Source organism: Gambusia affinis, linkage group LG16 (assembly GCF_019740435.1).
Source record: "Gambusia affinis linkage group LG16, SWU_Gaff_1.0, whole genome shotgun sequence".
Lineage (NCBI taxonomy): Eukaryota > Metazoa > Chordata > Actinopteri > Cyprinodontiformes > Poeciliidae > Gambusia > Gambusia affinis.
This window is the reverse complement of record NC_057883.1, coordinates 10,764,419-10,779,100: the sequence shown is the minus strand read 5'-3', so window position 1 is coordinate 10,779,100 and position 14,682 is coordinate 10,764,419. Positions and strand designations below refer to the sequence as shown.

The following is a 14,682-nucleotide window of genomic DNA, read 5'->3' as shown; positions in this document are numbered from 1 at the left end:
TCTCAGATCTCCGCACACATTACATCTGACTAAGTGGACAAAGCATTTGATATAGTTTGATGCTTCGTAACTGGAAAAACAATACTAAAAATAATAATAATAATAATATAATATAAAACCAGCACAATGTGTGACTACGAGGCGAGCGTGAAATCTCCTCACCGGGCTGAACCTGCATGATGAGGTTAGCACTGGTGTGTTAACCAATAACCGCCAACGGGACCACATATCCAAATTAGTCTTAACCTATAAGAAAATATATTTGTCTCTTATAACCAGTAACTGGTTTTACCACCATATGTTATAAAACAATAATGACCATCAGGAGCTTGTCCTCTCCTTTGCAAAGGTATTTGAACTCTCACACACAGGAAGGTATTCAAGCATTCAGATGCTGCGTTATACGCCACAGCATCTCAATTGGATTGAAGTCGGGAGCACGTTTCGTTCCATTTTTAGCCATTCTGAGCTGGACTTTCTGCTATTTGCTGCATAGCCCCTGTGTGCTTATCACAAACTGATAGCCAGATAGTCTCTATCTCACAATTTTCTGCTAAACAGCAGAATTCTTGATTTTATCAGTTCAGAGCAAAACACCCAGATCCTGATGAAGCAATGTAACCTCCGCACTACTACTACCAAATTTAACTGTTGGAATTATGTTATTTTTCTGAATTGCTTTCCTACTGCCACAAAAGGTTACACTTTTGTCTCCTAAATCTACAAAATTCTTCAAGTGTGAAAGGTTATCAAGATGTTTTCTACAAATAAAGTCAGTTATTTGTGGTAAGCAGTGACTTTATCTTTTTATTTCCTTTGGTAAGTGAAACTGAAGAAAAAAAAAAATAAGTGTTCATTTATATTTATATCAAACACGTTAGGTTTGGATAAGATTCAAAAAATAAAAGTGCGACTAAAGTTTCTTTTTTTTTTTTCAAAAGCACTCCTATCCAAGTTTGGATGTGAGAAGCACACACTGCTACCCAGATTATCAAAGCTAAAAACCATCCAACTCAAAAAACAATTGCTTTACACTGAATCAATCTCATGCAGCTCACAGCAATCTGTACAATATGTTCCCTACCAAATGGAAAAGCCTTTATATAAACAGATTGTTGTACTTTAGAAAACATGAACAAATTGAATGAAAGCTCCAGTGTCGGAAAGCAACAAACAGATGAAAGGATTATCAGACTCAAAGACCAAAAGGCGGTTAATCAGCAGCCTTTTAAACACGGCTCTCCTGCAGGTTTGCAGGGGGAAAGTGGAAGCAGGGTCCGTCATTGTGATCAATACCTAAGTGGCTTCCTGGCATTTGTCAATTTAATCCATTATCAAAGGCCATCTGAGCCTACAGCTCGCAAGAAGGGTCGAATGATAGCAGGAGGATGCATGTCGAGGAGACACGCCCACCGAACCAGACAACCACACTCACGTGTGGGAACACATGCGCGTGTAAGCCTACTGATGAAATCTCATAATCCCAAAAATATACCACACTGAAAGGGAATACTGCTCTTACCTGTACCCAAAACAAGTTCATATTCTTAAAATGTCAACCACCAAAAACAAATTAACCAGAAATCTTAACAGAGTGAAACAAGACATTAATCATTAAACCTAGGATGTTCTTTTATGTTAGACTGTTCAACAAAGAATTCAAAACCATCCTATGCCAGTATAACAGCATAACAGAAGTCCAACTAACATGCTAACGAGTGTTTAGAGACTAATGTGCAGTAAATAAGACCACTGAGACCTCAGAGGAACAGTCTGGTTACTAGTAACAGGAAAAGACATAAGGGGTTACTCCAACTACATGGCTGATGATCAGAAATATTCCTGAATGGAAAGTTTATTTCTTAAACAAACTTTAAAGAAAGAAAGTTCTTAATAAAATGTTATTTTCTATATCTCAGTTAATAAGTCTGAGATATACTGAAAGTCATGCAAGGATCTTGTGTGAAGCTGACTTAAGTGTTGTACTCTAACATCACTAATTAGTTGAATAATCAGAAGTGGTGATTCTGGTAGAAGAGAAATATAAACATACATAATGCCACATTAAGAAGTATAATGCCACATCCTTTTGCTGACATAACTTACTGCTCTGGCATCTAGATGGAACGAGTAGTCGTTAAAAGATGTAATAGAGGCTAAAAAGGTTCCTGTTTGTAGGACAGATTCAACTAAAAACTGACCATTTTTAGGTTGACTGGCACTTACCAGTGACTATTATGTGCGATAAAGTCAAATGAAATTAGATTGGAGCGCTTTTAGAAACAAGAATCAACATACCGTAACTCCTTGAAACACTTGCCTTTTAATAAAGCACATGCTCATTAACAGGGAAAGAAAATTGAAGTAGCTAGGCTTAAAATTAGGTTACATTTTGGCACAGCAATAGCTTGGTTATTGCCTTCCTGTGCAATTCCACTTGGGGGAAAAAAAACAAAAAAACATTCTCCCTTCCAGCATAGTCTGGGTTTACTCCCCTTGACTCAGATCGTTTCTGCTCAGTTTTTGACCGGGCCAATCTGCGAACAGAAGAAGAAGTTGTGAACGATAACATTGATTTTCTGCACTGTTTCTGAATTGTAGTCTCCCTGTACTTTTAGCAATGGCTATTTAGAACACAGGCAATTTCTTCGTAACATGAAACTGGTGCGCTACATGCGTTACAGGCAAATGTTTGCGATTAGAGCAACAAAATGACCCAGAACCACCACTCAAAGTAGATTGGAAGAAAAGATTTTATTCTGAAAATAAAAAAAAAGATTGTTTTTTTTTATATGATGAACTGATCTAAATATTATAAACAGACTTGTCTTTTTGGTAATGTGTCAACACAAAATGCACATCAACATGAATGCGCCAGCTAGAAAAACAATAACTTCAATCTTAAACTTAAGTCTGCTATTCTCTTTATCCTTGTCTCGGCAGCCCAGGTTATACCTTTTTTTTACTGTGACAAGCTTTTACATAGAAATTCAAAATTTATGGATACGCACTTCTTAGCCTTACAATTTGGCCAGCTCTATAATAGCTCTTTAACTCCAGTGTCTTCATACAGAAAACCTTATAACCTCATATCGATTAATAAATATCAAAAATACATATTTCTACTCCTTGTTTTAAAAAGAAATGTGCTGCATGATCTGTATACACTAACCAGCAATGTGCTCCCTTGTGTTAAATCCATATTTTAGCTGGATTAATGATTACAATTCATGACAACCTTATGACTCAGGGTAGCAGAAATATTTCCACTCTTAAGTGTCAGTTGCACAAATATTCTCCAGCACATGGAGAGAAATTTAACAGCAGCGCATTCTTCTGCAACTCAGTAAAGAGGAGTCTCGAATTCAATCATACTTCAGACATATGAATATGAATTGCACATAGAGCAACAAAATAGTTATCAATGCCAATGGAAATACAGAAACTCTGAAATGAATGAGTGGCCCAAGCAAAAATCCATAAACATATTCTGCTACATTACCTTTTAAAGTAAAACTGTAATCATTCCTGTCAAATGCATCATGCATTTCTAAATGTGGCATTGCCAAAGCTAGCTAAAGTATAAAGGAGCTTCACATGGTTTACCATAGGGAGGCTGTCCAACAAAAAAATTTTCCAAGTACATCAACACAACAATAATGGATAAGGGCGGGTCTTTGACATGTGTGTGGGATGACAAGAATTGCATCCAACACTGCACTTCACTGAGCATAGATGCATCCCAACACAGGCGACCGCAGAGAACAAAGACCTCAATTATGTGGAGCTCCAATAGGTCAGCTAAAAACAGGACCCAAAGGCAGGGAATGAAAACCTTGGAGCGCTGGAGGAATTCTGAGCATCTGAGCACCATCAACACACAACAAGCTGTCACTCCTAAATCGTGCTGCCACCGCTGCTGACCTTTCCTCCAGGCTGCATGAAATGAGCCAGTGTTCAAGTGGATGGAACAGAGGGCTCTTATGCTTACAGGCACCCAAACTTCTCCAGAACATATCGCTGCTTACAGAATTGTGCATGCTAAAGAGAAGGAAGGGGCGTTATGCATGGCTTCAATATGCATCTAGCTGCTTAGACACAATACACTGCAAGGAAAGACAAGTTCATTAGACAAGTTCATTCATATAGCTCCATTCACACAGATTGCCAATTATAGTTCTTTGCAAGAAAATAACAGAAATAAGAAATAATAGAATTAAAAACAAAAATAGAAGCAACACAAGGAGAAAACAGGTGAAATGCACATTGGAAACAAAAAAAAACTAAGAAATGGTAACTAATATTAGGAACAATTTACCATTATAGAAACAGTAAGTACTAAAGTTTTCAGTCCAGCTGAGTTAGCACAACTCTGCTTTTCATGAGGTTGGTTTCTCTTGTTTAATTCTAAGTGGAAAATTGAGTGATCAATCTGATAGTGAGAAATTGAGATGGTTCATACCAGACAAGAAACTCTGAAATATATTCAGGCTCTAAACTATTCAGAGCAGTACAAGAACAATAACAACCTTTTATTTAACAAACAGCTTTTTGACTGAAGTCAAGTTCTTCTATCTGGCCTCGAATCATGGATTTCTGGACCTCTTAATCCCGCCCAAAAATGGAAATTCTGAGCCCTCCATTTGTTATTGACAGAGGTCACATAGAAATACAAAGTTTCATGACATCTGCATACATATGGTACTATAATATGAGCAACAGATACTGAATTTAAAAATGTATCCCCAGAATGGAGCCTTGAGGAGACCCAAATTATACACAATAAGACCTGGACCAGTTTAATAAAGTACCAAAAAAGCCCACCTGCATTTCCAGTTTAGTAACCAGTGTGTTACATTCAGCTATGCGCCAAGTTCCAGAGACACTAGCTTGGATGTGTTATATGCACATTTAAATCTTTACCAAAACTCCAAGAACTTTGATTTGGTAGAAAACCTTACTGGGAAAAACAATAATAGAGTTTTTGGAGATTTTTAATCAAAAAGAAAGGAATGGTAATATGAGGCTTTACATTGGTCACAAAAAACCCAGAACACACAATCGACTTCTTACATTGTCCTCTGCAGATCTCAATTGAAGATATTATTTTAAGCTCCCAGTCATCAGAGTGATAAAAAAGGTAACTGTTGACTCTTGTTTTCTGAAACATTTTGTACTTTTGCAATCTTCATGGAATTTAGTTTCTCAGAGAGGTGCCTACTTTGAATGAGACATTTACTGCCCAACAAATGTGAACAGATAACACAAGCCAGCTTCAGAAACACACACAACTCTTTCCCACAGCAAGGCACAACAAAGAATAGGTTTTTCGTAGCTACTCTATTACAAATGGAATTAGAAACTGCCATTTGAAGACACTAATGGAACGTAATCAAAATCAGTCAGGTAATCATGCACACATCACATGACACAGACTTTGTGCAGTTTTCTGCAAAGAGATAACAAAATGTACATGTACCTAGCTTCTCCACAAGTTTGAGCATAACTCCACCGATGTGGATTTCCCCAGTGACTCTCAGAGACACGTCCCTGTGGAGGTCGGTGACATGCATCTTCAGCTCCCATGTGCCGTCGGCATAGCAGCCATCGGGCATCCGGATCCCATCCAGTGCCATCCTGCCAGAGAAGAACCAAAAATAGGTGGTGAAACAACACAGCCGAAACATACAATACACATTTGAAGTCTTGGAAAAATAAAAAATAAAAAAATGTAATCCCGGTTTGATATTTCGAAGAAGCCCCCCCACGTCCGTTACATTTTTCATTAATATCCACCTATCGCATCTGATCTTTCATCAAGGATTAACTCAACTACCACTGTACCAGCAGTCTATGATGCTGCTTTATTGTTCTCCTCATGTCTTCTGTTGCTCTGGAAATCTTTTGGAGCACATAGGAAACATAACCCTGATGTCATAGTGGGTTTTCAACCAAACCCTCGGGCCCCCGGACTGTTTGTTCTGTAAGCACAAAGTTTCTGCTGAATTCCCAAGAGTTTACCAAACTCTATGGTTATGCTTGTGATAGTAGGTCAGAAGAAATGTTTGTAAGCTGGCATCACTGCCAAACTAACTGACAAGTTGACCACACCTAATGTGTGTACAGAGACTTGTTGACCTCAAGATGCCAGGCTTTGCTGCAATTGACAGATTTGGAAATTGCATAATTACCTCACTATATAATGGCAAGATAAACTAGGTCTTTGTTCAGCCTTGTTTGTCACAGTCCCGTTAAATACATTTTAAATTTGATCTTACTGTAGGTATAGTATAGGCAAGCTTAACAAGGTTCTTAGCAACAATCTCCTGACTTGTGTAGTTTAACATATATCTGCCTTATTGGACTTATACGTTTTATCTTTCTCATTTTGGCACATAAAGTAGACACATAAAATTGGTCTCTGTGTCATGTCACAGCGATTAGAAAGTTATTGGAAATGTTAATGAAATCTACAGCTTAGCCCAAAATTATTCATGCGCCAGGCAGATTTAGATTGAAAATATTTGTTTTAATTCTATCAATAAACTGGGTTTCTGATGGGACAGGAACAGGAAACTCTCAAAACATAATACAACATCAAAGAAATATATTGGTCCCAAAATGTGCATATAAACATTCATGCAAAAAAAATGTTTATATGCCTTTTAGTAAGCATTGGAAAAATCCTCATTAGCATTAGAGCAATCAAATCCTTCTGTTGATATTACTTCCAGTCATAAAAAGCATATAGGTAAAATTGAGTCCAACTATTAAATAAAAGAAATACTCAGTAAGTTATTCTAGGTTTTTAAGAAGTACAAATAACTGTTCTCTCAGAGACTTCATATATATTTTTTCCATCACTAAATAATTAATCTCAAATGTAAGACAGTATTTTTCTAAATGTTTCAAGAGAATGACTAATTTAATTGAAATGTTTTTATATATCTGTAGCATCTTATCCTTAAGCACATCTGATTATGTTGGAAAATAATGTAACCTATAGAAAAAAAAATATAGAAAATATCATATTACTGAAAAAAACCATAAATAATGTGGTACGAGTCATGTGTTAGCAACTCTGCCACTTTCAGTTAAATAAAATAACTTCAATAGTGTAGCCCAGTTTCTCCAGCTCTGCAACGCAGCCATGGCGCTTATAGCTTTCAACGTCTCTCGGTGCTCAATAACTCACTCTAAAGCATTAATTTAGTATAGAAGGAATGACTAGAATGTCATGGTGCCCGTTTATAAAACATGTCCTGTTGAACAAAGTGACCGCCAAAAAGTTACCACCGTCTCTGTATATGTCACTACAATCTGAGGCTCTCTGTCGGAGTGGCCTGGCTTTTCAAAGCAGCCGTCCAGTCAATAAAAACACGGCTCAACAAAGGCTACCTTCCCGCGAAAGCAGCTTCGATAGAGACCTTTGGCAGCTGTTATCTACGTCAATGTGTCGTCTCACCTGTGAAAACTAACGGTAAAGGCTGGCTTACAAATAGGGAGTTAATTATGTAAGCACAGCAACTCCCCGGCTGCTGTTGCATGCAACTACGGTTCTCAGTCGGTCCCTGAAGAAATAAGTTCAACTAAAAGTGTAGAAGAAAACAAAACGACCCCTAAAACCTCACAGGGAAATAAAAAAGTAGGGTTTTAGTGAAAAGCAAGCAAAGTGAAAAGAGGTTTTTATATTTCCGAGCGGCGAACGAGGACAGCTTTGAGGACGAGCATTTAAATGTGCACACTCACCTTCAAAAAGACGGGAAAAAAACACACCAAAAGAGTCGACTACACGGCACAGAACAAGCCCCCCTTCTTTAAATCATGTATATATTATTGACTGGGTGCTAAAAAGAGAAAAAAATCCCCGAAGAACTCGCCGAAGAAGTGAAGTATCCCAAACACTTTTCCAGGCGGCAGGCTTCGCATTAATGGAGTCCAGCCCTCCCTCTCTTTTTCCTCCCTCCCTCTTTTCCAGAGAGATAACGTCACCGCCCCAATCCCACTTTTCCTTTCTAACCAGGAGAGTCCACTGCTGGACTCAAACTGTTATTGGGTGGATTCTGAGCATCTTCCCCCAGTTAATGCGTTTTGCTTAATCTACAAAGGCGCATCTAGAAAATTTTGTAAGGAGTGGCCAGATGGGGGTGGGGTGGCACTGATAATGTTTAATATTCACAGTTCTCCCCAGCATTTAAAATAAATAGTTATTGTTTTTTTGTTTTTGTTCCCCCCCATCTACCAACTTATACCAAAACTCAGGTGATATCACTTGTTAAAGTAAACTTCGCCTCCATGAAATTCAATAACAATGTTTTTAAAATCCAACACAATTCCTAATTAGAGATGTTAGTCTACATTGACATGGAGAATCCCTTTTCAAATAAACCTTATTTGTAAATTCTGGGGCGTGAGGAGTTGCACTTACATTTGTGTCAAATATTTTTTTAGGAATTAAGTGTATTTGGTTCATACATGAAAACTCATCTTCACGTATTTAAAATATGTGAAGATGTTTGATGCTGTCATCATTTTGAAGTAAATAAATATATGACCTATTTAATTCTGTGTGTGTTGAGCTGTTTTTGGGGATAGCAGTGGCAGTAACTTCTGATTATGTTGCTCATCAGAAAAATTCAGAACAAAAAAAATAAATAAATACATTTTGCTCTCGTTTTTAAATGGATGGATGGATGAAGAGACATTTAAAAATGTCCTGTAAAGTAAAGCCTTACCATACAGGACAGATTTACTTTCATGTATAGTAAAATAACCAGTCATTCAATCCATTTACCCTTATTGTCATAAAACAGTTTTGTCCCAGAAGAAAATAAAAAGCTAAATAAAGCTCACTTAAATGTAAACCTATGGGTAAAGAACAATGTTGAATATCTTGAATCAGATTTAAATTGAACTGAAAGCCTCCAGGATATTCAGCAGCTTGCAGGGTTAATGGATACAGGAAAGATTTCAAGCTGCCCTTATATGGCAACAATGCAGCTGAGCCTTGCATCATGGACCAGGAGCTCTTAGATTTAAATAACCACACAGAATGACAGGAGAGTTTATTTTAAAACACTTCCATATCTTAAATTCTTCTTTTTTTTCTTTAGAATGTCAAAAGATTTGTAAATCTTATATCTTCCTCCGCTACACAAGTTTACTGGGAGTTTACTCAGAAATAACATCTAATATGACTCCCAAGACTTCTCCCGGGGGTATTTGCGCAGCTTTTCTCATTTTAAATAACATTTAAAATGTTTAAGTTCAAATATTGTAATCTTTTGTTTTTAAATATATCCACACACATTTTTGAACAGTTTCTTTTCCATTGTCCTACTCAGTTGCACATTTCTTGGGTCAGAGAATGCCATTTTTGATTACTGCACAGTATTTTATAATGTAATTTTGCCATTATTGTACAGCATATTATTGTTCTTTTTTTTTTAAATATTAATTTTTATAATTTTCTTTGTGTGAACCCACATGCCTCTACGTCCTGTCATTTTGCTGCTGTTACACTTGAATTCAAGTTAAACATGAATTTCTGGTATAAATTTGACTAACTACATTGAATTTTTGGGAATTTTAAATTACGAAAGTAGTGTGGAATTGCAAAGTGGAAAGAAAATGACTTGTCTCTCAGACTTAAGTGTGAATAACAACCTGGAATATGTGGCATGCATTTGTATTCTGTCTCACCGAGTCGATACAGGGCAGAACCACCTTTTATTGCAATCATAGCTGCAATAGCTCCAACAGCTTTGCACATCCAGATTACAACAGATTGACATTTTTTGAAAATACCTCTAGCTCAGCAAATTTTTAAGTCTTGTCAACGATTCTCAATTAGATTAAGATGTGAACTTTGACTGGGCCATCGTACCACAAACCATTCTATTGTAGCTCTGGCATTATGTCAACGGTTGTTGTCCTGCTGAAAACTAAATCTCTAAATCAAACCAAACAGCTGCACTCCAGCTGTTTGGGGTTTTTTTCTAGCTGCTTTGAGCATCCGGCAAAACAAAAAGCCTTCCTGCACCATGATACTTACGCCTTTAATGAGGACAGTGTGTTATACAGTTTTACTCCAGCCATAACTAAGAATTTTCATTATGGTCTCATCGGTGTACTCTCCGGCACACTTATTTAGTCCTCTACATGGCATGTGGCAAAATTCAAATGGAATTTCTTGTCGCTTTTTTAATAAAGGTCAGATTTTGACATTTTAAAAGCCATTCATTTCTGTCCTTCGAATCCTTCCAAACCTTTCCACAATTATGCATTACATCTCAATAAAATGCAATGACATTTGTGACTGTAATGAGAAAAGGTGTTTAAAAGTTAGAGTATGAATACCTTTTCATATGTATTTTTTTTCTAAGTATACATTTGATTGAAGTAGCTCTTTCAAACACTGACATTTAGAGTTAGTCTGGATCACAAGAAACAGATGACAATACAGTCTGCAGGCCGCGGCTCCTCGTTTCACTGTTGTAGATGAAAGATAACAGTTTACGCAACAATGAACGACTACACAAATCACATGTCGGGGGTTGAAGAAAAAAAAAAAAGTCATGAGCCTCCCTGAAGCACAATACACACTCTGCCGCACGCTCTCCAAACGATCAGCGGGAACATCTCATGAATCATGAGTTTTTGGCGCAGTCTCCTGGTGAACTCACGCTCCTCCAGTCCTCCAGCGTAGGAATCTGGGCCTTCAGACCCCAGGTCTGCATCAAAGCGATTTATAACCTATCTCCCTGCTGCTGCTACAACCCCCACACCCCCACCCCTCCGTCAGGGTCTGGCAGCGGACCCCGTTGCCTTTTATAGGCTGTGTTTTAATTGCAGAGTACACAGTTCAGTACGATGCAAAACAGAAGAGTCAGATAAGAAGTTGGCTCAGCTGCTGCTGATGTGGACGAGGACGGAGGGGGTGAGGTACATGAAGAAGGAGCAGAAAGTTGAAAGAGACAGAAGTTGGATCACTCGCGTAAATTCCTATGTTGCTTTATTGTCGTACATGCCCAGTCTACGTGTGCAGGCATCACTGATCAATAATAGTTACAGTTTCGAGAACATCTGTTAAAATGGCTCATTAAGCGGACACAGGATGAGACCCTGTGCACTGAACAGATGGTCATTGTGTCTTTGTTTCAACATCACCAGTGGTACACTGACCTCTGCTGGTCAGAGAAACCATGGTGTCATTCATTATGTATGACACAGCTGATCCTATTTGTTACTATGGTGCATACAATAGAAAAAAAAAAAACCCCACCATGAGCTCATGTGGAAGCCATCAATGCTAACGCATAACAATGTGTCCTATTCATTAACTATGAGTTAAAGTCTGTTCAGGGGGTGTTGAGGAAAGAATCCGGTCTGTGTCGCTGATGAACAAACACACTCATTGTCTACGGAATTGAGTCTAAAAATGAGTGAGGAGGGGATCTACATGCTCCTGCACAGGAGAGGCACCAGTTCAATATTTTCCTCCCTTTAATAATGTACAAAATAGGACCAAATGAGAAAAGGAAATGATTTAATAAAAGGAAATAAATACAGTGCTTTGGGTGGCAGTTAGAATCCATTACAGGCATGGGTTATTGCACAGCTCTAAGGACAGACAAACACTCCCCTCCCCCCCAAGACATCTGCTCAAAGTTCAAACAAGAATAACATTTAATTTGCACCTCCTCCTAATTCAAATGTGTATTTCACTTGTCCTCGTACTTAAGATTTGCAGAGCATACGCAACTTCTGTATGAAGCTGCTATGTTTTACAAAACAACAAGCATCTGAGCTGGATTGTTATCGATGGCTTCAATCTGGCACCCAACCCACAATGGAAATTCTACAAACACGTAGCAGCGGACAATTCCTCAAATGCCTTTAATACGAAAAATATACTGTCATCAGTCAAAAAAGCTGTACATTAACTGGACGTAAAGTCAGTCAAAATGCATGTTTCGCAAAAATTATCTCGAATGCTTTCCTGTGAGCTCGCAAGCTTCTAAGCAGAGTGAAGAAATCTGGGCTTGAACTAAAAAACTGTGAAATGTGCCAGTTTGCACATATTTTAATGAAATATTGCCAAACTACACAGCTGCAGCTCCACCTGGTGGAGGTTTTGGTGATATTACAGTACAGATTGAATTTGTCACTGCATGAATGAGAGATGAGGCCAGGGTAAAACTGCATTTCTGTAGGTTGAAACTAGCTTCCCGCATTTGTTTCTGCAATGTTACGTCACGCTAAGCAAAACTATAAAACAAACAGGAACTTTTACTAAAGATTCTGTGAAATTCTTAGTGATGATTGTGAGATTTCCAACAGACCAAATCAATAAACAATCTTGGATCACTCTGCCTTATTTGTCCCAGGTAAAGCACCGATCTTGCTATCATGTCAGCTCTTCAAGGCAGAATGGTATAAGCAAATTGGCCTTTGCAAATGTAACAGTCATTTTACGCTTATAATAAACTGATTCTACTCAGCAGCAGAGCACAAAGAATCTGACTAAAGGTGGTGCAGTTCAGCCGTTTACACCAAATTCGAAGGAGCTCCTTTATTACTACATATGCATTGCAAAGTTATAACAAAATCAATAAGTAATTTGCTTCAGTAATGCAATTCAAGAAGTTGAATCCCTACACAGAGTGCTACATCTCAGACATCATCTCTGTCCGTTTTGATTGTTATGGCTTAGAACTAGTGAAAATCCCAAATTCAGTTTAAAAAAACACTTGCATATCAAGTCAACTAGGAAAAATCTAAAAGTTTTTTTTTTTTTTTACATTATCTACATGATCTGCTGACTTGAAGGTTTTCCAGGCGGTAATCATTGACACTCTCTCCGCAGACGACCACAAAAAGGTTATTGCTAAAATATCTGGCTGGTCACAGAGTTCTGAAGCCAAGTAAATCAACAGTTAAGTGTAAGAAAGGGAAGAAAAAAAAAAGACTACATTTTGAGATATTCAAATTTTCATACAAACCAAGTTTTAGATTTTCATTGTCTAAACCATAACCAATAAATCACTCTGTGCAATTAATCTACACATTACAAGTTTCACTTCTAGAAGCGTATTACTGAAATAAATCAATTATTTAATGATATTCTAACTTAATGAGATGACCCTGTATGATAACACAACAAAAATGGATACATTAAATTTGACACTTTTTAATGCAACTCCGTTTGTTTCTTCATCCTTTGCTTGCGTGTTTCAAATGAGTTATTTTGCAGTGTTAAAAATTCTTCGATGTGTGTTGGCACACAGCACTATTTTTATTGTTCCAACATTCATCAGCTATTTATCTGAGACCATGCAAAGTGCAAAAGCATTCTAGTTTTCGTAGAAATATTACTGGAACTATAAATCAAAAAGGGATTTTGTTTGCACCTATAACCACAGATTTATTTTTTTTTTTTCTTTTAGAAAATAATTACTTACCATATCTTGTCTTTGTTTTTTCTATCTTTTTGGAATAAATCTAGGTTTCATACAAGCAATTATACTTTAAGTGACTTTGCTTGACTATTCGACCGCAGCTGGAAATTTTCATAAATAAACACCAATATAACATCCGGCCGAAGGGGAAAAAGTGCACATTGGTAAGAAAAAGTGGAGAAACGATAACATATGCATCGTCTTCGAAACACCTAAACAAACGTACTTTTAAGTTTCACACCTTGTCAATTACATTTTTTCCCTGGACCACAGGCAGTAGCTTTACTACAGCAGCTAAACACACTGGACACATAAATGTTATTTGGCCACAAGTCTGAATTCCACTTTTCACATGATGAGATTCAGGCTTATATCTGCAAGTGCCTGAAAATCATTATGAAAATATTTCTGTTTTCCAATAAAAATACATATAGAACCATTCATTTCATTTGGACATCGATAAAAACATATAGGCAAAGATAAGGATGATCAGATGTAGCTCCATAAATTAATAAAAACAATAATAAAGCGTTGAGTTCAGTTGAGCAGGAATGACTGCTTTTTGGTAGAACTCGTGTAAATCACACCATCAACACCTTCCCACTGTCGTAAAGCGTAAGAAAATAATTATATGCTTTCCAATCTGCCTGTTGTGATACAAGAGGTACACATCTGAAAGTAACATGGAATTTAAAAGGGAAATATTTAGCTGCAACTGTTGAAAGAAATTTTCCCCAAAAACTAAAAGTGTTTTATTTTAGTTTAACTAAACCAAGAAGTCATACTTGACAACAAATACACAATATGCCGAGGTTGTATTTGGTTCACGCCTTTCAAATATTACTGATCTTAAAAAGTTGAAAGCAAACAACTGAATAAAACTCATATTGCCAAGATTATTAAAGGGTTTATGCCCTATTGTTTTTTGTTTTTTTTTTATGTGCGAAAATAGTATATTTGTAACATTTTTGGGCTGATTTCAAAAGGCATTTCATTCCCATGTAAGCGGTGGGTTTTTCACATTTTGGCTAAACGTCTTGTGAAAAAACCTTTTTATAACAATCATTCCTTTTATAAATCCAAAAATACATCAGAAGGCTCCAGAGTGAGTGTCTGCAGAGTAGATGGGCTGATAAGACATTAAACTTGTAGACAACCAAATAAACTGAACAGACTCAATGTTGGGGTGAAAATAAAATCGCTTATTTGATGCTTGAGGAAC

At 37.2% G+C, this 14,682-nt stretch overlaps 1 protein-coding gene across 4 annotated transcripts in view; it reads right to left on the bottom strand.

Annotated features, from left to right (window-relative positions):
• Positions 1-8,018, bottom strand: part of fermt2 (FERM domain containing kindlin 2) — a 45,310-nt gene extending 37,292 nt beyond the window's left edge. For all 4 annotated transcript variants that reach the window (XM_044142499.1, XM_044142500.1, XM_044142502.1 and 1 more), the window contains exons 1-2: positions 7,750-8,018; positions 5,480-5,637 (exon numbers count right to left, since the gene is read on the bottom strand). In XM_044142499.1, coding sequence (XP_043998434.1) covers positions 5,480-5,636 — 157 coding nt within the window. In that variant the 5' untranslated portion in view covers position 5,637; positions 7,750-8,018. The remainder of the gene's footprint in view (positions 1-5,479; positions 5,638-7,749) is intronic.
• Between the last annotated feature and the right edge of the window lie 6,664 nt (positions 8,019-14,682).